The sequence below is a fragment of the Cololabis saira genome, chromosome 16 (genome assembly GCF_033807715.1).
Source record: "Cololabis saira isolate AMF1-May2022 chromosome 16, fColSai1.1, whole genome shotgun sequence".
NCBI classification, from domain to species: Eukaryota; Metazoa; Chordata; class Actinopteri; order Beloniformes; family Belonidae; genus Cololabis; species Cololabis saira.
The window spans coordinates 40,906,396-40,930,265 of NC_084602.1; the positions used below are offsets into that span (position 1 = coordinate 40,906,396).

Genomic DNA, 23,870 nt, shown 5'->3' on the forward strand with positions numbered 1-23,870 from the left:
GTAATAAATGTGCGAGGCTGCACGGACAGTATTTTTCCTCCGTCCTTTTTTCCTTCACTTACCCCGGACTCCTAGACAACCGTCGGTTACCAGCAACGAGCCAGAAACCGTATTTAAATACCAGCTCTCCCAACTACGGTTCGGAGATAGGACTGGTCTGTCGCAGCACCCTGGGGTGTCGTCTGACTGCTTCAGGGGTGTCGTCAAAAAATTACCTATTCTGACATTTCATATATAGCCTAAATACGCGGCCATACGGACGCCGTGTGGAAAGGCACCCTCGGTTTTGTGTCATTTCTGTATTTAAAACACGGCGCACCGACCGTAAAGGCGCCGTCTACACACACACACATACACACATACACACACACGCGCTGCGCGTAGCGTCTGCGTCGATTGAACGCAGAACCATAAATCAGGCTTCACTTTGAACGGCCGGCGTGAAGCCGGCTGGAAAAGTCTCTTTAGGCAGTCTTTCTTTTAAAAATCACCATAGTTTCTGTCCATCAGCGTGGCAACCAAGCACAACAGTGAACGATGACTTCTACTCTGGTGCAGTTATCGTGTTCAAGTTATTGATACAAAATAAACCGGACTTATGCATTTACAGTCAGAGCGATGCAGTGTGGTTTTTAATTATATTTTACTCTGGGGTATCGTGAGATTTTATTCACTTTTGAAAGGTGTCATGACTGAAAAAAAGGTTGAGAAAAAGGCTGTTTTAGACAGATTATTAATAGGAAAGCAGTGAGAATGCACTTTTTTCCTTAAAATGCTCTCCTACACGGCTGATTTTGTGCCCGCCCTGCCCCCTCTGAATATTTGCTCTGGCGCCGACCCTGGGACTGGAAATTAAGAAAGGTAACAGTAGTCTTCAGAAAGTGACATCTTTCTTTGGTCCAGCATCTGCACCGACTACAGCAGCGGCTGCCGCCCACTCTAATAACACCAACGCAGTAAACGCATCCATGCGTCACGCATGGATGCGTTTACTGCGTTCTTTCAGCTTATAATGCGTCACGGACGCAGGACACATCGCTGGCAAATATAGTAATAAATAGGGCCCCATATTAAATATTGAAACGGGCCCCCTGATGCCAAAGGCCGCCACTGATTATTCTGTAGATCTAAGAAAGTGAACCAGCTCCTCAGCAGCTCTCTCTCTCTCTGCTCCAGCCCTTTACCCAGCAGCATGTTTGGGAGAGAAAAGCTCTTAAAACCCATCCCTGATCAATAATGCTAAAAACACTTCCCATCTTTGCTCAGCATAAGTTGGACAGTGCATCATTACATGCATGACAGATTCCAGTGCTCTGCAACTCTGACACTTGCCGTCAGGATGCTTCCCCACCAATACTAGCCCACTTGCCAGAGCACAATGCCCCAGCCTAAAGCTTGAGTTATGGTTCTGCATAGAAAATTTCCGGTTTCCGGTTTGAAGCAGTAGTGAACATTCAGCGCTCTTTTCTTTGTGTATGCGTGATTTTTTTTTGTTTTGTTTTTTTTGCACAATAGTTGTCCTTAACTCTTTGATTCACTGTGACCGGAAAAAGTCGGAAAAACCATTCAGGAAAAGATCTCGAATTAGCGGTCGCGGGGGGAACTGCACCGCGGAGAAATGGAGTGACGGAGAAGTCCGAAGGTTTACGACGGCGTCACGGTGACGGTGTGTGTTCTGCGTTGGGTTGACGCAGAACCATAATTCAGGCTGTCGCTGTGTCATCTTGATGTCGTCCACTCTTTGCATGGTCACTCTTGCACTCGCTGCACTGATGGTTGGATGTTATTTAGCTTCCTCCCTCTACTATCTCCCTCCCACTCCTGTAGCCACTGACTCTGGAGTTTTTCATAAATAATGCTCACACACTCCATCTTTCCAACGGACACACCCACCGCTCAAAGTCCACAACTATAACGATGGAGACAAAATCTGTCTGTCAGGAGTGTGAACTTACTGATCAAGCAGGAAATAATCAGAAATACTTTTGTCCAGAATGAACCGTCCAACTGAAGCAGAAAGATGAAGAACATGAAAAGAATCATCAGTTTTATGCTTTATGGTCTGTTTTTGTGCTGCTCGGTTTTCTCTAATGGTGGTGAGTAAGCAGTTAACTCTGATATTTTTTAAAGGACTAACATATAAAAATGTCTAATATCCAACAATTGCCGGTTTGAATATAAAATACAGGTAAACATCAGTTAAATCCATAAATGTGTCTACGGTGCAAGTAAGTTGAAACTTTAGTGACGCGAATCTTCAACCGTCGACAGCAGGAGGAAGAAGCTTCTCTGGACCTGAATCAAAGTCCAAAATAACCTACATATACGACGTAGGAAGATGTTAGTTGGTTATTTTAAACAATTTAGCAAAAAGATGGGCATAAAAATCAACAATCCAAATGACAAAAAAAAGGGTTAGATGTTAGTTAGGGTTTGATCAGAAGTCCTTCATGTTGTTTTACTGATGTAGTGTTTAGTTTTCACCACAAGGTGGCGGTGAACACGTCAACATGGAGCTTGTTTGTCACGGGGTTTGAATGTAGATTTGTTTAAGTTTGGTCGGAAAAAAGGAGTCATTATACCTTTACTGGAAAAATACGAATCCTGCTCATCGCTTATTTATTTATTGACAAGTCCAAATTGGAAAAAGATGGGATGGAAAATGCAAAGTAATAATAATAATTATAACTGTCAAGATAAACAATTACAGTAAAGTTTCGTTAACAGATACAATTGTAGTTATTTCCCTTCAGAATTAATAATTAACCCTTACTGCCAGACTGCTGTCAAACTCCTCTTCAGAAAACTTATGAGAGCAAAGTTTTGTGTTAATAATTAAAATATGGAAGGAAGGTTTAAAGTCAGAAGGAGCTCGGCTCTTAAAGGTTTTATATGGAAGGAGAAAAGGTTTATGATTTAAAGGAAACCACCAAAGGGAAGATGGTTGATGAAATATGAAGTTTTCTGCTGATCATCACAACTCTGCTGCAGTAATTTACATCAGCTGGAGGCTGTTCAAAGTTATTTTAGGACAAACATTTAATAAGAACCTTCAAATAACAAATGTGTTTTTCTGTTTCTATATTTGAAACGTGTTTAAGCCTGAAGAGAAGGATCTTAACAGGAATCAGTGATACTTTAGATACTTTATGTTGAGTTCATGTTTGTAGTCAGGACGACGTACTCGGACGTTCTCTTGTCGTTTGAATGTTTTGATCTCTTCATCTATGTGTGTAATGATGCTATTTTAAGTTCTGTATCACATTTGCTCCTGTGTGGCTTGTTTTTTACGTTACACATCTGGATATTCTGAATTCACAGTGAAATCGTTTCACAGGGAAGTCGTGTTTGTTCAGACTGGAACTATATTCTCACTGGCTGATGGATAAATGATTTCTCTCAGGGATGGATGGAAACAAACATAGAAAGAAAAACAGAATATTTGATTTTATCAGTTGGACAAATAGTTGTTATGTTTATAACTGCATGACAATATTTCATGTAGGTAAAATAAAACCTCATTAAAGTTCATAATTATGACCGGCCATTTTTATTCTATCAGCTTTTTTATATGCAGATTTTTAATGAAGACATAACACAACTGCATGTTCCTCAAAGTGGCTGAGTTTCCTGTTAAAGTCTTCTTCTGAGTCTTCCTCTGATGTTTCTGCAGATACACAGGTCTCCTGTCAGGTCAACAAGACTTGTATCTTACCCTGCAGTTTCACAGCTCATGATGACATTGTCATCCACTGGATTCAAGAGACTCCACCAGAGTCCCGGGTTCACTCCTACTATCACAAACAAGACCGACTGGGAGAGCAGCACCAGAGGTTCAGAGGAAGAACATCTCTGTTTGAGGACCAGATCTCCAGAGGAAACGCTTCCCTGCTGCTGAGAGGAGTGAAGGTTCAGGACCAGGGCAGATATCGGTGTGACGTCAGCACCATCACTGGAAACAAGGAGAACTTCATCCACCTGAATGTGAACGGTATGTGGAGAATAAAAACCTCAGCAGATTCAGATGTTTGAATCTGTTGTTCATGTTGGTTTTTTGTAATAAACAGAATAGAACAGTTATTGGCCCGGTTTCCCAGATCAGTTAAGTAGTTCTTAACAGCGAAAGACTTCTTTCAAACCTTCTTAAGGAGCCTGTGAAAGAAAATCGCGTTTCCCAGAGTTGCTCTTAGCTTAAGTATCTCTTTCATTAAGAAGGAAATGAAAGATGCTGCTGACCCAGTCTTTACAACCATCTTAGTGAACAAAGACTCACAGATCCAGCCGCGTCAGGCAAATCAATATCCAACCAAGCAATGAGATATTAAAACAATGCACCCCGCACAAATTTTGATTTATTTTATACTTTAGATTTATATTGTTTAGCATTCATTGGAGACAGCAAAGGGAAAAAAAAGAAAAATAAGGAATAACAAGTGTGTTCCTGTATATGCTTTATGCATTACGCACAAATAAAACGATCATCATGACTATCATGTATTTGATAATTTGGCTGCTATACAGCATGTTCTCGCTGCAAATCAACCGCGTCGCCGTGCGTGAAACAGAACTGTTTTTATGAGCGCATTCGTGCGTCAGCACTTCAATCCCCTGGACGTGCTGTCGGACCCGGCTGTCCAGATGAGGTACCGGCTTCCACGGGCTGAGATACAACGCCTCATCACGTTGGTGCAATTTCGCCCTGAGCCCGGAGGTCCAGTTACTGGCTGCACTGCGTTCTTATGCAGTGGGGAGTTTCCTGGAGGTGGTGGGGGACAGTGGGGAGTTTCCTGGAGGTGGTGGGGGACAGTGGGGAGTTTCCTGGAGGTGGTGGGGGACAGTGGGGAGTTTCCTGGAGGTGGTGGGGACAGTGGGGAGCTTCATGGAGGTGGTGGGGGACAGTGGGGAGTTTCCTGGAGGTGGTGGGGGACAGTGGGGAGTTTCCTGGAGGTGGTGGGGACAGTGGGGAGTTTCCTGGAGGTGGTGGGGGACAGTGGGGAGTTTCCTGGAGGTGGTGGGGGACAGTGGGGAGTTTCCTGGAGGTGGTGGGGGACAGTGGGGAGTTTCCTGGAGGTGGTGGGGGACAGTGGGGAGTTTCCTGGAGGTGGTGGGGGACAGTGGGGAGTTTCCTGGAGGTGGTGGGGGACAGTGGGGAGTTTCCTGGAGGTGATGGGGGACAGTGGGGAGTTTCCTGGAGGTGGTGGGGGACAGTGGGGAATACTGGAGGTGGTGGGGGACAGTGGGGAGCTTCCTGGAGGTGGTGGGGGACAGTGGGGAGCTGGAGGTGGTGGGGACAGTGGGGAGTTTCCTGGAGGTGGTGGGGGACAGTGAGGAGTTTCCTGGAGGTGGTGGGGACAGTGGGGAGTTTCCTGGAGGTGGTGGGGGACAGTGAGGAGTTTCCTGGAGGTGGTGGGGACAGTGGGGAGTTTCCTGGAGGTGGTGGGGGAAAGTGGGGAGCTGGAGGTGGTGGGGGACAGTGGGGAGTTTCCTGGAGGTGGTGGGGGACAGTGGGGAGTTTCCTGGAGGTGGTGGGGGACAGTGGGGAGCTGGAGGTGGTGGGGGACAGTGGGGAGTTTCCTGGAGGTGGTGGGGGACAGTGGGGAGCTGGAGGTGGTGGGGGACAGTGGGGAGTTTCCTGGAGGTGGTGGGGGACAGTGGGGAGTTTCCTGGAGGTGGTGGGGACAGTGGGGAGTTTCCTGGAGGTGGTGGGGGACAGTGGGGAGCTGGAGGTGGTGGGGGACAGTGGGGAGTTTCCTGGAGGTGGTGGGGGAAAGTGGGGAGTTTCCTGGAGGTGGTGGGGACAGTGGGGAGTTTCCTGGAGGTGGTGGGGGACAGTGGGGAGCTGGAGGTGGTGGGGACAGTGGGGAGCTGGAGGTGGTGGGGGACAGTGGGGAGTTTCCTGGAGGTGGTGGGGGACAGTGGGGAGTTTCCTGGAGGTGGTGGGGGACAGTGGGGAGCTTCCTGGTGGTGGTGGGGGACAGTGGGGAGCTTCCTGGAGGTGGTGGGGGACAGGAGCTTCCTGGAGGTGGTGGGGGACAGTGAGGAGCTTCCTGGAGGTGGTGGGGGACAGTGAGGAGCTTCCTGGAGGTGGTGGGGGACAGTGGGGAGTTTCCTGGAGGTGGTGGGGGACAGTGGGGAGCTTCCTGGAGGTGGTGGGGAACAGTGGGGAGCTTCCTGGAGGTGGTGGGGGACAGTGGGGAGTTTCCTGGAGGTGGTGGGGGACAGTGGGGAGCTTCCTGGAGGTGGTGGGGGACAGTGAGGAGCTTCCTGGAGGTGGTGGGGGACGGTGAGGAGCTTCCTGGAGGTGGTGGGGACAGTGGGGAGCTTCCTGGAGGTGGTGGGGACAGTGGGGAGTTTCCTGGAGGTGGTAGGGGACAGTGGGGAGTTTCCTGGAGGTGGTGGGGGACAGTGAGGAGTTTCCTGGAGGTGGTGGGGGACAGTGGGGAGTTTCCTGGAGGTGGTGGGGGACGGTGGGGAGCTTCCTGGAGGTGGTGGGGGACGGTGGGGAGCTTCCTGGAGGTGGTGGGGGACAGTGGGGAGCTTCCTGGAGGTTGTGGGGGACAGTGGGGAGCTTCCTGGAGGTGGTGGGGACAGTGGGGAGTTTCATGGAGGTGGTGGGGGACAGTGGGGAGTTTCATGGAGGTGGTGGGGGACAGTGGGGAGCTTCCTGGAGGTGGTGGGGGACAGTGGGGAGTTTCCTGGAGGTGGTGGGGACAGTGGGGAGTTTCCTGGAGGTGGTGGGGGACAGTGGGGAGTTTCCTGGAGGTGGTGGGGACAGTGGGGAGTTTCCTGGAGGTGGTGGGGGACAGTGGGGAATACTGGAGGTGGTGGGGGACAGTGGGGAGTTTCCTGGAGGTGGTGGGGAACAGTGGGGAATACTGGAGGTGGTGGGGGACAGTGGGGAGTTTCCTGGAGGTGGTGGGGACAGTGGGGAGTTTCCTGGAGGTGGTGGGGGACAGTGGGGAGTTTCCTGGAGGTGGTGGGGGACAGTGGGGAGTTTCCTGGAGGTGGTGGGGGACAGTGGGGAGTTTCCTGGAGGTGGTGGGGGACAGTGGGGAGTTTCCTGGAGGTGGTGGGGGACAGTGGGGAGTTTCCTGGAGGTGGTGGGGGACAGTGGGGAGCTTCCTGGAGGTGGTGGGGGACAGTGGGGAGCTTCCTGGAGGTGGTGGGTGTTGTGTGGGTGTATCAGTCATTTACCACACCGTATTCAGGAACAGAACGGGACTTTATTCAACATCAATTCAACTTCATCATCCTCCTTCTTCCTCCCCGATGGAATGTCTAATTCTCATTCATTGCACGGTGTAACAGCGCCCTCTGTCGGTCATAAAATATAACCGCCAGGCAATTGCAGTGCAGGCATATAATTCTGATAATTATTTATCACATGAACACAACATCTTCCCCTCTTCAACAAAGGATACTTCTTGTAACATAAATAGTATTTCAACGCAGCAAAGAACAATAGCATACTACACTCTGTACTATGTATGGAACCAAAATAATAAAATAAACTTTCACAGATCTATGCATTTATATTTACTCTAATGCACATTTCCCATTTCTCTCACTTAAACATGACAAAGTCCTTGGTCCAATTAGGTGGGTTTCTACTCCTGGTAGGTCTGAGTGGGGCACCAGAGTCAGATTCAGGTGGTTTGTCAGTCCCCTCGTTCACTACAGTCCATTGCATTTTCAGATTCAGGTTTTGGGGTTAATTCTGGCAGTGCAGATAACCGAGAGGCGTTCCAGACTCTTCCATCATCCAGCAGATAACTGTTTGAACTTCTCCTAGTAACAACAGTCTTTGGTTTTGTGAACTTCAGTTCTCCTTTCCTCACTTTCCATGGCTTCCTAACCCGTACTTGGTCACCAGGCTGGAAGTCTGTTTCTTTGGCATGTCGGTGAGCATCTGTGTATTGTTTTGATTTCACTTGTTTTTGTTTCACTCTTTCACGCACCGCGTTTTTGTCTGTAGACGGTACAGGCATATCCTTTATTACAAGCTTTGTTCTCATTCTTCGTCCATGGAGAAGTTCTGAAGGGGATACTCCAGTGGTAGAATGAGGCGTTGCTCTGTAGTCCATAAGGAATGTTCTCAGGAATGCTTTTCCATGGTTGTCTTTGAATTGTTGCAGTCTGTAGGCAGTCTTTTATAACGCGGTTAAATCGTTCAACTTCTCCGTTAGCTCGTGGATAATAGACTGACGATTTCAGATGCGTTATCTCCCTCGTCTTGAGAAACTCTGCAAACTCAGCGGAGACAAACTGAGGTCCATTATCACTGACCAGCTCTTTTGGATTCCCCTCTCGAGAGAAGACAGTGGTCAGGAACTGAATCACAGTAGCTGTGTCAGTACGGGGAGTGAAAGCTACTTCAGGCCATTTACTATGGTAGTCTACCAGTGTTATGGCAAACCTACAGTCAGCAGGTGCTATCTCGAATGGGCCTACAATGTCCACTGAAACTTTCTCCCAGGCAGCAGCTGGTAGAGGCACAGGATGAAGTGGAGCATCATGGGTCACAGTCGTTTTATCATTCTGTCTGCAGGTTGTACAGTTTTTAACTAGTGTCTCTATTTGTGAGTCCATCTTGGTACCACCAATACAGTTCTCTGAGGCGTTGTTTAGTCCTCACAATGCCTTGGTGCGTTTCATGAGCGATGTCAATGAGTCTTTTCTGTACAGACTCAGGCACGAGCAACCGATGAGTACCTCTGACGACACAGTCCTCTATGACTGCAAGCTCATGTCTGATCAGGTAATAGGGCTGTAAATCAGAGTCAAGTGCATTTTTCCTTGAGGGCCAGCCTGTCTTTATCTGTGTACGGAGTTTTGTGAGCACCGGGCAAGCACGGCAGGCGGACTGGAAGTCATTCTCGGAGATAGCCCTCAGATCAGCTAGAATGGTTGCAACAGACTCTACATTTTCTGCGTATGCAGCGTCTGTCTCAGGAAGTGGAAGTCTAGATAGACAGTCAGCGACGCTGTTCAGTGACCCTTTTCTATATTCCACATTATAGTCAAACTCCATCAGGCGAGCAGACCATCTGGCTATCCGTAGGCCAGCACGGTTGTTCCCTTTGGTCGTCAGGAGAGTTGTAAGAGCTTGATGATCAGTGCGCAAAAGGAATTTTCTCCCCCAGAGCCATGTACGCCACTTCTCAGCAGACCAAACGCACGCCAGTGCTTCCTTTTCGACGATCGAATATTTTCTCTCAGCATCCGACAGACTGCGAGAAGCAAAGGCGACAGTCAGTTCTTCACCACTGTTGTCTATTTGAGTCAGAACGGCTCCAAGCCCGTAGTCTGAAGCATCAGTAGAAACTATAGTAGGCTTGGCAGGGTCGAAAAGCGCAAGTGCAGGGCTGTTCACGATCAGCTGTTTGACTTGATCAAAACTCACTTGTTCTACGTCGTTCCATCGGAAAGTACAGTTCTTTCGCAGCAGAGCTCTCAGGGGCTCCACCACATCAGCATAGTTGGGCACAAATTTACTGTACCAGGTTGTCAAACCCAGGAACGAGCGCAGTGTAGCAAGGTCGGTAGGAGGCGGAGCATGCAGGATTGCAGTTATGTGAGAGTCATCTGGTAGGAGACCCTCTGGGCTGATCTTGCAGCCAAGAAAGCTCAGAGTAGTTTGACGAAACTTGCACTTATCTGCATTGAGTTTCAGGCCTGCTGCATTTATTTTGTGTAACACAGCCTTGAGATTGTCCTCGTGCGCCGCTTCAGAAGTTCCGTAGATGATTACATCATCAAGGTAGCACTGTACTCCTTTGAGGCCGCTGAGGATCGTTGACATCATCTTCTGAAATGCGGCAGGGGCGGAGCTAAGTCCGTAAGGAACTCGGCGGTATCTGTACAGGCCTTCATGTGTTATGAAAGCGGTCAGCCCTCTGCTATCTTCATGCAGCTTCAGTTGGTGATAGGCAGATTTTAGATCCAGCGTGGAAAACATGACAGCTCCACGCAGCTCAGACAGTATGTCCTCGATCAACGGCAAGGGATGACCATCCACGACGACGGCTTTGTTAGGTTCCCTCAGATCCACGCACATGCGGATGCCACCAGTCTTCTTCTGGGTAACTACAATTGGGGATACCCATTCAGATGCATCAACTCTCTCAATAATTCCATTTTCCTCCAGACTCTTTAGTTCCATTGTTACAGCATCACGGACTGAAAGTGGTAAACGGCGGAGCTTTTGTTGTATAGGCTTCACTTCTGGCCGCACTTTCACCTGATGTACAAAATCTTTTGCACATCCGAACACAGCTGAGGTTTTCACTTCCTGTTTGCAGGTTGTAGTCGAGGATTTAGTTTGGTGGAGGGTTGCACAGACAGTAGCATTTTCAGTTAACAACTGTCCTCCTCTTATCTGTAACTCAAGAGCAGTCACAAGGTCCATACCTAGTATAGGTGTTCCGGTTTTGACTATGTAAAAGTCAGTAGTTGCACACTTGTCCTGGTAAGTAATGTCAGCTTTAAGACATCCTAGCACTTTCAACTTCTCTTTAGAATAGGTAACAAGTTGCACTTTAGGTACATTTAGCTTACTCAAACTAAAATGATCACGGTACACATTCTCAGGCAGTATAGAAACACCAGACCCTGTATCAACCAGCAGCTCAATATCACAAGCCTGTGCAGTAGGTGCAGTAATAGTAGCAGTACACATCAACTTATTTATGTCAATGCTACTTCTCACAGTCAAGACAGTAATTTCAGGCACATTTACTCCCTTACTATCATTAGAGACTTCATTTACAGGCTTAACAGAGGATTTGCACACTCTAGAATAATGACCAATTTTACCACATGTTTTGCATTTACATTCTTTAGCAGGGCAGGATTTATCATTAGCAAGATGGTTGTCTGACCCACAACGATAGCATGTAGTGCGTGTTCCATCCATCTTTGGCTTAGCACGTTTTGGCTTGAAGTTGCCCGCCTTCTTTTTCACATGCACAGCCGCAACATCCTTTGAAGTATCCGCAAAGGCTTTTGCATTAGCTATAGCAGCTTCAGTGCGCCTAGCTACATCCAGAGTTCTGTCCAGCGTCAGATTCTCTTCCATAAGCAGCCTTTCACGTATGCGAGGATTATTGGTCTTCTCTACAATCTGATCACGCAGCATCTCATTCTCCATGCTGCCAAATCCACACTGTTTAACAAGCTCGCGCAGTGCTGCCAAATAGTGATCCATTGACTCACCCACAGCTTGTGCTCGTTGCCGAAAACGGTACCTCTCGGCGACGACATTCACCTTCGGAGAAAAGTACTTTTCCAAGGCACTCACGGTTCCTGTGTAGTCATCAGAAGCAAGTGGCAAAGTGCTGTAGATTCGTTGTCCTTCTGTTCCCAAGCAGTGAATGAACAAGGCTCTCTTCCTCACGGCGGGAAAGTCTTGTCCCCCGATAGCCAGCAAGTAGTTGTCATACAACTTTTTCCACGCATCAAATGCGATCTTTGGTTCACCTGGGCAGTCCAGGAAAACAGCAGGTGGTTGCAAGGAAAGCAAAGCCATATTTTCTTCACCACCACTATCCTCGTCGCCACTTTGTTGTGTGGGTGTATCAGTCATTTACCACACCGTATTCAGGAACAGAACGGGACTTTATTCAACATCAATTCAACTTCATCATCCTCCTTCTTCCTCCCCGATGGAATGTCTAATTCTCATTCATTGCACGGTGTAACAGCGCCCTCTGTCGGTCATAAAATATAACCGCCAGGCAATTGCAGTGCAGGCATATAATTCTGATAATTATTTATCACATGAACACAACAGTGGGGGACAGTGAGGAGCTTCCTGGAGGTGGTGGGGGACAGTGAGGAGCTTCCTGGAGGTGGTGGGGGACAGTGGGGAGTTTCCTGGAGGTGGTGGGGAACAGTGGGGAATACTGGAGGTGGTGGGGGACAGTGGGGAGTTTCCTGGAGGTGGTGGGGGACAGTGAGGAGTTTCCTGGAGGTGGTGGGGACAGTGGGGAGTTTCCTGGAGGTGGTGGGGTACAGTGGGGAGTTTCCTGGAGGTGGTGGGGGACAGTGGGGAGCTGGAGGTGGTGGGGGACAGTGGGGAGTTTCCTGGAGGTGGTGGGGGACAGTGGGGAGTTTCCTGGCGGTGGTGGGGACAGTGGGGAGTTTCCTGGAGGTGGTGGGGGACAGTGGGGAGTTTCCTGGAGGTGGTGGGGGACAGTGGGGAGCTGGAGGTGGTGGGGGACAGTGGGGAGTTTCCTGGAGGTGGTGGGGGACAGTGGGGAGTTTCCTGGAGGTGGTGGGGGACGGTGAGGAGCTTCCTGGAGGTGGTGGGGGACGGTGAGGAGCTTCCTGGAGGTGGTGGGGGACAGTGGGGAGTTTCCTGGAGGTGGTGGGGGACAGTGGGGAGCTTCCTGGAGGTGGTGGGGGACAGTGGGGAGTTTCCTGGAGGTGGTGGGGGATGGTGAGGAGCTTCCTGGAGGTGGTGGGGGACAGTGGGGAATTTCCTGGAGGTGGTGGGGACAGTGGGAAGTTTCCTGGAGGTTGTGGGGGACAGTGAGGAGTTTCCTGGAGGTGGTGGGGGACAGTGGGGAGTTTCCTGGAGGTGGTGGGGGACAGTGGGGAGTTTCCTGGAGGTGGTGGGGGACAGTGGGGAATACTGGAGGTGGTGGGGGACAGTGGGGAGTTTCCTGGAGGTGGTGGGGGACAGTGGGGAGTTTCCTGGAGGTGGTGGGGGACAGTGGGGAGTTTCCTGGAGATGGTGGGGGACAGTGAGTTTCCTGGAGGTGGTGGGGGACGGTGGGGAGTTTCCTGGAGGTGTTGGGGGACAGTGGGGAGTTTCCTGGAGGTGGTGGGGGACAGTGGGGAGCTTCCTGGAGGTGGTGGGGGACAGTGGGGAGCTTCCCGGAGGTGGTGGGGGACAGTGGGGAGCTTCCTGGAGGTGGTGGGGGACAGTGAGGAGCTTCCTGGAGGTGGTGGGGGACAGTGGGGAGTTTCCTGGAGGTGGTGGGGGACAGTGGGGAGCTTCCTGGAGGTGGTGGGGGACAGTGAGGAGCTTCCTGGAGGTGGTGGGGGACAGTGAGGAGCTTCCTGGAGGTGGTGGGGGACAGTGGGGAGTTTCCTGGAGGTGGTGGGGGACAGTGGGGAGTTTCCTGGAGGTGGTGGGGGACGGTGAGGAGCTTCCTGGAGGTGGTGGGGGACAGTGAGGAGCTTCCTGGAGGTGGTGGGGGACAGTGAGGAGCTTCCTGGAGGTGGTGGGGGACAGTGGGGAGCTTCCTGGAGGTGGTGGGGGACGGTGAGGAGCTTCCTGGAGGTGGTGGGGGACAGTGGGGAGCTTCCTGGAGGTGGTGGGGGACAGTGGGGAGTTTCCTGGAGGTGGTGGGGGACAGTGGGGAGCTTCCTGGTGGTGGTGGGGGACAGTGGGGAGCTTCCTGGAGGTGGTGGGGGACAGGAGCTTCCTGGAGGTGGTGGGGGACAGTGAGGAGCTTCCTGGAGGTGGTGGGGGACAGTGAGGAGCTTCCTGGAGGTGGTGGGGGACAGTGGGGAGCTTCCTGGAGGTGGTGGGGAACAGTGGGGAGCTTCCTGGAGGTGGTGGGGGACAGTGGGGAGTTTCCTGGAGGTGGTGGGGGACAGTGGGGAGCTTCCTGGAGGTGGTGGGGGACAGTGAGGAGCTTCCTGGAGGTGGTGGGGGACGGTGAGGAGCTTCCTGGAGGTGGTGGGGACAGTGGGGAGCTTCCTGGAGGTGGTGGGGACAGTGGGGAGTTTCCTGGAGGTGGTAGGGGACAGTGGGGAGTTTCCTGGAGGTGGTGGGGGACAGTGAGGAGTTTCCTGGAGGTGGTGGGGGACAGTGGGGAGTTTCCTGGAGGTGGTGGGGGACGGTGGGGAGCTTCCTGGAGGTGGTGGGGGACGGTGGGGAGCTTCCTGGAGGTGGTGGGGGACAGTGGGGAGTTTCCTGGAGGTGGTGGGGGACAGTGGGGAGCTTCCTGGAGGTGGTGGGGACAGTGGGGAGTTTCATGGAGGTGGTGGGGGACAGTGGGGAGTTTCATGGAGGTGGTGGGGGACAGTGGGGAGCTTCCTGGAGGTGGTGGGGGACAGTGGGGAGTTTCCTGGAGGTGGTGGGGACAGTGGGGAGTTTCCTGGAGGTGGTGGGGACAGTGGGGAGTTTCCTGGAGGTGGTGGGGGACAGTGGGGAGTTTCCTGGAGGTGGTGGGGACAGTGGGGAGTTTCCTGGAGGTGGTGGGGAACAGTGGGGAATACTGGAGGTGGTGGGGGACAGTGGGGAGTTTCCTGGAGGTGGTGGGGGACAGTGGGGAGTTTCCTGGAGGTGGTGGGGGACAGTGGGGAGTTTCCTGGAGGTGGTGGGGGACAGTGGGGAGTTTCCTGGAGGTGGTGGGGGACAGTGGGGAGTTTCCTGGAGGTGGTGGGGACAGTGGGGAGTTTCCTGGAGGTGGTGGGGACAGTGGGGAGCTTCCTGGAGGTGGTGGGGGACAGTGGGGAGTTTCCTGGAGGTGGTGGGGGACAGTGGGGAGTTTCCTGGAGGTGGTGGGGGACAGTGGGGAGTTTCCTGGAGGTGGTGGGGACAGTGGGGAGTTTCCTGGAGGTGGTGGGGGACGGTGGGGAGCTTCCTGGAGGTGGTGGGGGACAGTGGGGAGCTTCCTGGAGGTGGTGGGGGACAGTGGGGAGTTTCCTGGAGGTGGTGGGGGACAGTGGGGAGCTTCCTGGAGGTGGTGGGGGACAGTGGGGAGTTTCCTGGAGGTGGTGGGGGACAGTGGGGAGTTTCCTGGAGGTGGTGGGGGACAGTGGGGAGTTTCCTGGAGGTGGTGGGGGACAGTGGGGAGTTTCCTGGAGGTGGTGGGGACAGTGGGGAGTTTCCTGGAGGTGGTGGGGACAGTGGGGAGCTTCCTGGAGGTGGTGGGGGACAGTGGGGAGTTTCCTGGAGGTGGTGGGTGACAGTGGGGAGTTTCCTGGAGGTGGTGGGGACAGTGGGGAGTTTCCTGGAGGTGGTGGGGGACGGTGGGGAGCTTCCTGGAGGTGGTGGGGGACAGTGGGGAGTTTCCTGGAGGTGGTGGGGACAGTGGGGTGTTTCCTGGAGGTGGTGGGGGACAGTGGGGAGTTTCCTGGAGGTGGTGGGGACAGTGGGGAGTTTCCTGGAGGTGGTGGGGGACAGTGGGGAGTTTCCTGGAGGTGGTGGGGGACAGTGGGGAGTTTCCTGGAGGTGGTGGGGGACAGTGGGGAATACTGGAGGTGGTGGGGGACAGTGGGGAGTTTCCTGGAGGTGGTGGGGGACAGTGGGGAGTTTCCTGGAGGTGGTGGGGGACAGTGGGGAATACTGGAGGTGGTGGGGGACAGTGGGGAGTTTCCTGGAGGTGGTGGGGACAGTGGGGAGCTTCCTGGAGGTGGTGGGGGACGGTGGGGAGTTTCCTGGAGGTGGTGGGGACAGTGGGGAATACTGGAGGTGGTGGGGGACAGTGGGGAGTTTCCTGGAGGTGGTGGGGACAGTGGGGAATACTGGAGATGGTGGGGGACAGTGGGGAGTTTCCTGGAGGTGGTGGGGGACAGTGGGGAGCTGGAGGTGGTGGGGGACAGTGAGGAGTTTCCTGGAGGTGGTGGGGACAGTGGGGAGCTTCCTGGAGGTGGTGGGGACAGTGGGGAGCTTCCTGGAGGTGGTGGGGGACAGTGGGGAGTTTCCTGGAGGTGGTGGGGGACAGTAGGGAGTTTCCTGGAGGTCGTAGGGGACAGTGGGGAGTTTCCTGGAGGTGGTGGGGGATAGTGGGGAGTTTCCTGGAGGTGGTGGGGGACAGTAGGGAGTTTCCTAGAGGTCGTAGGGGACAGTGGGGAGTTTCCTGGAGGTGGTGGGGGACAGTGAGGAGTTTCCTGGAGGTGGTGGGGACGGTGGGGAATACTGGAGGTAGTGGGGACAGTGGGGAGTTTCCTGGAGGTGGTGGGGAACAGTGGGGAGCTGGAGGTGGTGGGGACAGTGGGGAGCTGGAGGTGGTGGGGGACAGTGAGGAGTTTCCTGGAGGTGGTGGGGGACAGTGGGGAGCTGGAGGTGGTGGGGACAGTGGGGAGCTGGAGGTGGTGGGGGACAGTGAGGAGTTTCCTGGAGGTGGTGGGGGACAGTGGGGAGTTTCCTGGAGGTGGTGGGGGACAGTGGGGAGTTTCCTGGAGGTGGTGGGGGACAGTGGGGAGCTGGAGGTGGTGGGGACAGTGGGGAGCTGGAGGTGGTGGGGGACAGTGGGGAGCTGGAGGTGGTGGGGACAGTGGGGAGCTGGAGGTGGTGGGGGACAGTGGGGAGCTTCCTGGAGGTGGTGGGGGACAGTGGGGAGTTTCCTGGAGGTGGTGGGGGACAGTGGGGAGTTTCCTGGAGGTGGTGGGGGACAGTGGGGAGCTTCCTGGAGGTGGTGGGGGACAGTGGGGAGTTTCCTGGAGGTGGTGGGGGACAGTGGGGAGTTTCCTGGAGGTGGTGGGGGACAGTGGGGAGCTTCCTGGAGGTGGTGGGGACAGTGAGGAGCTTCCTGGAGGTGGTGGGGGACAGTGGGGAGTTTCCTGGAGGTGGTGGGGGACGGTGGGGAGTTTCCTGGAGGTGGTGGGGACGGTGGGGAATACTGGAGGTGGTGGGGACAGTGGGGAGTTTCCTGGAGGTGGTGGGGAACAGTGGGGAGCTGGAGGTGGTGGGGACAGTGGGGAGCTGGAGGTGGTGGGGGACAGTGAGGAGTTTCCTGGAGGTGGTGGGGGACAGTGGGGAGTTTCCTGGAGGTGGTGGGGGACAGTGAGGAGTTTCCTGGAGGTGGTGGGGACAGTGGGGAGTTTCCTGGAGGTGGTGGGGTACAGTGGGGAGTTTCCTGGAGGTGGTGGGGGACAGTGGGGAGCTGGAGGTGGTGGGGGACAGTGGGGAGTTTCCTGGAGGTGGTGGGGGACAGTGGGGAGTTTCCTGGAGGTGGTGGGGACAGTGGGGAGTTTCCTGGAGGTGGTGGGGGACAGTGGGGAGTTTCCTGGAGGTGGTGGGGGACAGTGGGGAGCTGGAGGTGGTGGGGGACAGTGGGGAGTTTCCTGGAGGTGGTGGGGGACAGTGGGGAGTTTCCTGGAGGTGGTGGGGGACGGTGAGGAGCTTCCTGGAGGTGGTGGGGGACGGTGAGGAGCTTCCTGGAGGTGGTGGGGGACAGTGGGGAGTTTCCTGGAGGTGGTGGGGGACAGTGGGGAGCTTCCTGGAGGTGGTGGGGGACAGTGGGGAGTTTCCTGGAGGTGGTGGGGGACGGTGAGGAGCTTCCTGGAGGTGGTGGGGGACAGTGGGGAATTTCCTGGAGGTGGTGGGGACAGTGGGAAGTTTCCTGGAGGTTGTGGGGGACAGTGAGGAGTTTCCTGGAGGTGGTGGGGGACAGTGGGGAGTTTCCTGGAGGTGGTGGGGGACAGTGGGGAGTTTCCTGGAGGTGGTGGGGGACAGTGGGGAATACTGGAGGTGGTGGGGGACAGTGGGGAGTTTCCTGGAGGTGGTGGGGGACAGTGGGGAGTTTCCTGGAGGTGGTGGGGGACAGTGGGGAGTTTCCTGGAGATGGTGGGGGACAGTGAGTTTCCTGGAGGTGGTGGGGGACGGTGCGGAGTTTCCTGGAGGTGTTGGGGGACAGTGGGGAGTTTCCTGGAGGTGGTGGGGGACAGTGGGGAGCTTCCTGGAGGTGGTGGGGGACAGTGGGGAGCTTCCCGGAGGTGGTGGGGGACAGTGGGGAGCTTCCTGGAGGTGGTGGGGGACAGTGAGGAGCTTCCTGGAGGTGGTGGGGGACAGTGGGGAGTTTCCTGGAGGTGGTGGGGGACAGTGGGGAGCTTCCTGGAGGTGGTGGGGGACAGTGAGGAGCTTCCTGGAGGTGGTGGGGGACAGTGAGGAGCTTCCTGGAGGTGGTGGGGGACAGTGGGGAGTTTCCTGGAGGTGGTGGGGGACAGTGGGGAGTTTCCTGGAGGTGGTGGGGGACGGTGAGGAGCTTCCTGGAGGTGGTGGGGGACAGTGAGGAGCTTCCTGGAGGTGGTGGGGGACAGTGAGGAGCTTCCTGGAGGTGGTGGGGGACAGTGGGGAGCTTCCTGGAGGTGGTGGGGGACAGTGGGGAGTTTCCTGGAGGTGGTGGGGGACAGTGGGGAGCTTCCTGGTGGTGGTGGGGGACAGTGGGGAGCTTCCTGGAGGTGGTGGGGGACAGTGAGGAGCTTCCTGGAGGTGGTGGGGGACAGTGAGGAGCTTCCTGGAGGTGGTGGGGGACAGTGGGGAGCTTCCTGGAGGTGGTGGGGGACAGTGGGGAGCTTCCTGGAGGTGGTGGGGGACAGTGGGGAGTTTCCTGGAGGTGGTGGGGGACAGTGGGGAGCTTCCTGGAGGTGGTGGGGGACAGTGAGGAGCTTCCTGGAGGTGGTGGGGGACGGTGAGGAGCTTCCTGGAGGTGGTGGGGACAGTGGGGAGCTTCCTGGAGGTGGTGGGGACAGTGGGGAGTTTCCTGGAGGTGGTAGGGGACAGTGGGGAGTTTCCTGGAGGTGGTGGGGGACAGTGAGGAGTTTCCTGGAGGTGGTGGGGGACAGTGGGGAGTTTCCTGGAGGTGGTGGGGGACGGTGGGGAGCTTCCTGGAGGTGGTGGGGGACGGTGGGGAGCTTCCTGGAGGTGGTGGGGGACGGTGGGGAGCTTCCTGGAGGTTGTGGGGGACAGTGGGGAGCTTCCTGGAGGTGGTGGGGACAGTGGGGAGTTTCATGGAGGTGGTGGGGGACAGTGGGGAGTTTCATGGAGGTGGTGGGGGACAGTGGGGAGCTTCCTGGAGGTGGTGGGGGACAGTGGGGAGTTTCCTGGAGGTGGTGGGGACAGTGGGGAGTTTCCTGGAGGTGGTGGGGACAGTGGGGAGTTTCCTGGAGGTGGTGGGGGACAGTGGGGAGTTTCCTGGAGGTGGTGGGGACAGTGGGGAGTTTCCTGGAGGTGGTGGGGAACAGTGGGGAATACTGGAGGTGGTGGGGGACAGTGGGGAGTTTCCTGGAGGTGGTGGGGGACAGTGGGGAGTTTCCTGGAGGTGGTGGGGGACAGTGGGGAGTTTCCTGGAGGTGGTGGGGGACAGTGGGGAGTTTCCTGGAGGTGGTGGGGACAGTGGGGAGTTTCCTGGAGGTGGTGGGGACAGTGGGGAGCTTCCTGGAGGTGGTGGGGGACAGTGGGGAGTTTCCTGGAGGTGGTGGGGGACAGTGGGGAGTTTCCTGGAGGTGGTGGGGGACAGTGGGGAGTTTCCTGGAGGTGGTGGGGACAGTGGGGAGTTTCCTGGAGGTGGTGGGGGACGGTGGGGAGCTTCCTGGAGGTGGTGGGGGACAGTGGGGAGCTTCCTGGAGGTGGTGGGGGACAGTGGGGAGTTTCCTGGAGGTGGTGGGGGACAGTGGGGAGCTTCCTGGAGGTGGTGGGGGACAGTGGGGAGTTTCCTGGAGGTGGTGGGGGACAGTGGGGAGTTTCCTGGAGGTGGTGGGGGACAGTGGGGAGTTTCCTGGAGGTGGTGGGGGACGGTGAGGAGCTTCCTGGAGGTGGTGGGGGACAGTGGGGAATTTCCTGGAGGTGGTGGGGACAGTGGGAAGTTTCCTGGAGGTTGTGGGGGACAGTGAGGAGTTTCCTGGAGGTGGTGGGGGACAGTGGGGAGTTTCCTGGAGGTGGTGGGGGACAGTGGGGAGTTTCCTGGAGGTGGTGGGGGACAGTGGGGAATACTGGAGGTGGTGGGGGACAGTGGGGAGTTTCCTGGAGGTGGTGGGGGACAGTGGGGAGTTTCCTGGAGGTGGTGGGGGACAGTGGGGAGTTTCCTGGAGATGGTGGGGGACAGTGAGTTTCCTGGAGGTGGTGGGGGACGGTGGGGAGTTTCCTGGAGGTGTTGGGGGACAGTGGGGAGTTTCCTGGAGGTGGTGGGGGACAGTGGGGAGCTTCCTGGAGGTGGTGGGGGACAGTGGGGAGCTTCCCGGAGGTGGTGGGGGACAGTGGGGAGCTTCCTGGAGGTGGTGGGGGACAGTGAGGAGCTTCCTGGAGGTGGTGGGGGACAGTGGGGAGTTTCCTGGAGGTGGTGGGGGACAGTGGGGAGCTTCCTGGAGGTGGTGGGGGACAGTGAGGAGCTTCCTGGAGGTGGTGGGGGACAGTGAGGAGCTTCCTGGAGGTGGTGGGGGACAGTGGGGAGTTTCCTGGAGGTGGTGGGGGACAGTGGGGAGTTTCCTGGAGGTGGTGGGGGACGGTGAGGAGCTTCCTGGAGGTGGTGGGGGACAGTGAGGAGCTTCCTGGAGGTGGTGGGGGACAGTGAGGAGCTTCCTGGAGGTGGTGGGGGACAGTGGGGAGCTTCCTGGAGGTGGTGGGGGACGGTGAGGAGCTTCCTGGAGGTGGTGGGGGACAGTGGGGAGCTTCCTGGAGGTGGTGGGGGACAGTGGGGAGTTTCCTGGAGGTGGTGGGGGACAGTGGGGAGCTTCCTGGTGGTGGTGGGGGACAGTGGGGAGCTTCCTGGAGGTGGTGGGGGACAGGAGCTTCCTGGAGGTGGTGGGGGACAGTGAGGAGCTTCCTGGAGGTGGTGGGGGACAGTGAGGAGCTTCCTGGAGGTGGTGGGGGACAGTGGGGAGCTTCCTGGAGGTGGTGGGGAACAGTGGGGAGCTTCCTGGAGGTGGTGGGGGACAGTGGGGAGTTTCCTGGAGGTGGTGGGGGACAGTGGGGAGCTTCCTGGAGGTGGTGGGGGACAGTGAGGAGCTTCCTGGAGGTGGTGGGGGACGGTGAGGAGCTTCCTGGAGGTGGTGGGGACAGTGGGGAGCTTCCTGGAGGTGGTGGGGACAGTGGGGAGTTTCCTGGAGGTGGTAGGGGACAGTGGGGAGTTTCCTGGAGGTGGTGGGGGACAGTGAGGAGTTTCCTGGAGGTGGTGGGGGACAGTGGGGAGTTTCCTGGAGGTGGTGGGGGACGGTGGGGAGCTTCCTGGAGGTGGTGGGGGACGGTGGGGAGCTTCCTGGAGGTGGTGGGGGACAGTGGGGAGCTTCCTGGAGGTTGTGGGGGACAGTGGGGAGCTTCCTGGAGGTGGTGGGGACAGTGGGGAGTTTCATGGAGGTGGTGGGGGACAGTGGGGAGTTTCATGGAGGTGGTGGGGGACAGTGGGGAGCTTCCTGGAGGTGGTGGGGGACAGTGGGGAGTTTCCTGGAGGTGGTGGGGACAGTGGGGAGTTTCCTGGAGGTGGTGGGGACAGTGGGGAGTTTCCTGGAGGTGGTGGGGGACAGTGGGGAGTTTCCTGGAGGTGGTGGGGACAGTGGGGAGTTTCCTGGAGGTGGTGGGGAACAGTGGGGAATACTGGAGGTGGTGGGAACAGTGGGGAGTTTCCTGGAGGTGGTGGGGGACAGTGGGGAGTTTCCTGGAGGTGGTGGGGGACAGTGGGGAGTTTCCTGGAGGTGGTGGGGGACAGTGGGGAGTTTCCTGGAGGTGGTGGGGGACAGTGGGGAGTTTCCTGGAGGTGGTGGGGACAGTGGGGAGTTTCCTGGAGGTGGTGGGGACAGTGGGGAGCTTCCTGGAGGTGGTGGGGGACAGTGGGGAGTTTCCTGGAGGTGGTGGGGGACAGTGGGGAGTTTCCTGGAGGTGGTGGGGGACAGTGGGGAGTTTCCTGGAGGTGGTGGGGACAGTGGGGAGTTTCCTGGAGGTGGTGGGGGACGGTGGGGAGCTTCCTGGAGGTGGTGGGGGACAGTGGGGAGCTTCCTGGAGGTGGTGGGGGACAGTGGGGAGTTTCCTGGAGGTGGTGGGGGACAGTGGGGAGCTTCCTGGAGGTGGTGGGGGACAGTGGGGAGTTTCCTGGAGGTGGTGGGGGACAGTGGGGAGTTTCCTGGAGGTGGTGGGGGACAGTGGGGAGTTTCCTGGAGGTGGTGGGGGACAGTGGGGAGTTTCCTGGAGGTGGTGGGGACAGTGGGGAGTTTCCTGGAGGTGGTGGGGACAGTGGGGAGCTTCCTGGAGGTGGTGGGGGACAGTGGGGAGTTTCCTGGAGGTGGTGGGTGACAGTGGGGAGTTTCCTGGAGGTGGTGGGGGACAGTGGGGAGTTTCCTGGAGGTGGTGGGGGACAGTGGGGAGCTTCCTGGAGGTGGTGGGGGACAGTGGGGAGTTTCCTGGAGGTGGTGGGGGACAGTGGGGAGTTTCCTGGAGGTGGTGGGGGACAGTGGGGAGTTTCCTGGAGGTGGTGGGGGACGGTGAGGAGCTTCCTGGAGGTGGTGGGGGACAGTGGGGAATTTCCTGGAGGTGGTGGGGACAGTGGGAAGTTTCCTGGAGGTTGTGGGGGACAGTGAGGAGTTTCCTGGAGGTGGTGGGGGACAGTGGGGAGTTTCCTGGAGGTGGTGGGGGACAGTGGGGAGTTTCCTGGAGGTGGTGGGGGACAGTGGGGAATACTGGAGGTGGTGGGGGACAGTGGGGAGTTTCCTGGAGGTGGTGGGGGACAGTGGGGAGTTTCCTGGAGGTGGTGGGGGACAGTGGGGAGTTTCCTGGAGATGGTGGGGGACAGTGAGTTTCCTGGAGGTGGTGGGGGACGGTGGGGAGTTTCCTGGAGGTGTTGGGGGACAGTGGGGAGTTTCCTGGAGGTGGTGGGGGACAGTGGGGAGCTTCCTGGAGGTGGTGGGGGACAGTGGGGAGCTTCCCGGAGGTGGTGGGGGACAGTGGGGAGCTTCCTGGAGGTGGTGGGGGACAGTGAGGAGCTTCCTGGAGGTGGTGGGGGACAGTGGGGAGTTTCCTGGAGGTGGTGGGGGACAGTGGGGAGCTTCCTGGAGGTGGTGGGGGACAGTGAGGAGCTTCCTGGAGGTGGTGGGGGACAGTGAGGAGCTTCCTGGAGGTGGTGGGGGACAGTGGGGAGTTTCCTGGAGGTGGTGGGGGACAGTGGGGAGTTTCCTGGAGGTGGTGGGGGACGGTGAGGAGCTTCCTGGAGGTGGTGGGGGACAGTGAGGAGCTTCCTGGAGGTGGTGGGGGACAGTGAGGAGCTTCCTGGAGGTGGTGGGGGACAGTGGGGAGCTTCCTGGAGGTGGTGGGGGACGGTGAGGAGCTTCCTGGAGGTGGTGGGGGACAGTGGGGAGCTTCCTGGAGGTGGTGGGGGACAGTGGGGAGTTTCCTGGAGGTGGTGGGGGACAGTGGGGAGCTTCCTGGTGGTGGTGGGGGACAGTGGGGAGCTTCCTGGAGGTGGTGGGGGACAGGAGCTTCCTGGAGGTGGTGGGGGACAGTGAGGAGCTTCCTGGAGGTGGTGGGGGACAGTGAGGAGCTTCCTGGAGGTGGTGGGGGACAGTGGGGAGCTTCCTGGTGGTGGTGGGGGACAGTGGGGAGCTTCCTGGAGGTGGTGGGGGACAGGAGCTTCCTGGAGGTGGTGGGGGACAGTGAGGAGTTTCCTGGAGGTGGTGGGGACAGTGGGGAGTTTCCTGGAGGTGGTGGGGAACAGTGGGGAGCTTCCTGGAGGTGGTGGGGGACAGTGGGGAGTTTCCTGGAGGTGGTGGGGGACAGTGGGGAGCTTCCTGGAGGTGGTGGGGGACAGTGAGGAGCTTCCTGGAGGTGGTGGGGGACGGTGAGGAGCTTCCTGGAGGTGGTGGGGACAGTGGGGAGCTTCCTGGAGGTGGTGGGGACAGTGGGGAGTTTCCTGGAGGTGGTAGGGGACAGTGGGGAGTTTCCTGGAGGTGGTGGGGGACAGTGAGGAGTTTCCTGGAGGTGGTGGGGGACAGTGGGGAGTTTCCTGGAGGTGGTGGGGGACGGTGGGGAGCTTCCTGGAGGTGGTGGGGGACGGTGGGGAGCTTCCTGGAGGTGGTGGGGGACAGTGGGGAGCTTCCTGGAGGTTGTGGGGGACAGTGGGGAGCTTCCTGGAGGTGGTGGGGACAGTGGGGAGTTTCATGGAGGTGGTGGGGGACAGTGGGGAGTTTCATGGAGGTGGTGGGGGACAGTG

At 56.6% G+C, this 23,870-nt stretch overlaps 1 protein-coding gene across 2 annotated transcripts in view; it reads left to right on the forward strand.

Annotated features, from left to right (window-relative positions):
• The first annotated feature begins 1,891 nt into the window (after window positions 1–1,891).
• LOC133462729 (protein NLRC3-like) overlaps window positions 1,892–23,870 on the forward strand; it is a 51,294-nt gene continuing 29,315 nt past the window's right edge. For both annotated transcript variants that reach the window (XM_061744128.1, XM_061744129.1), the window contains exons 1-2: window positions 1,892–2,096; window positions 3,674–3,991. In XM_061744128.1, the coding sequence (XP_061600112.1) occupies window positions 2,021–2,096; window positions 3,674–3,991 (394 nt within the window). In that variant the 5' untranslated portion in view covers window positions 1,892–2,020. The remainder of the gene's footprint in view (window positions 2,097–3,673; window positions 3,992–23,870) is intronic.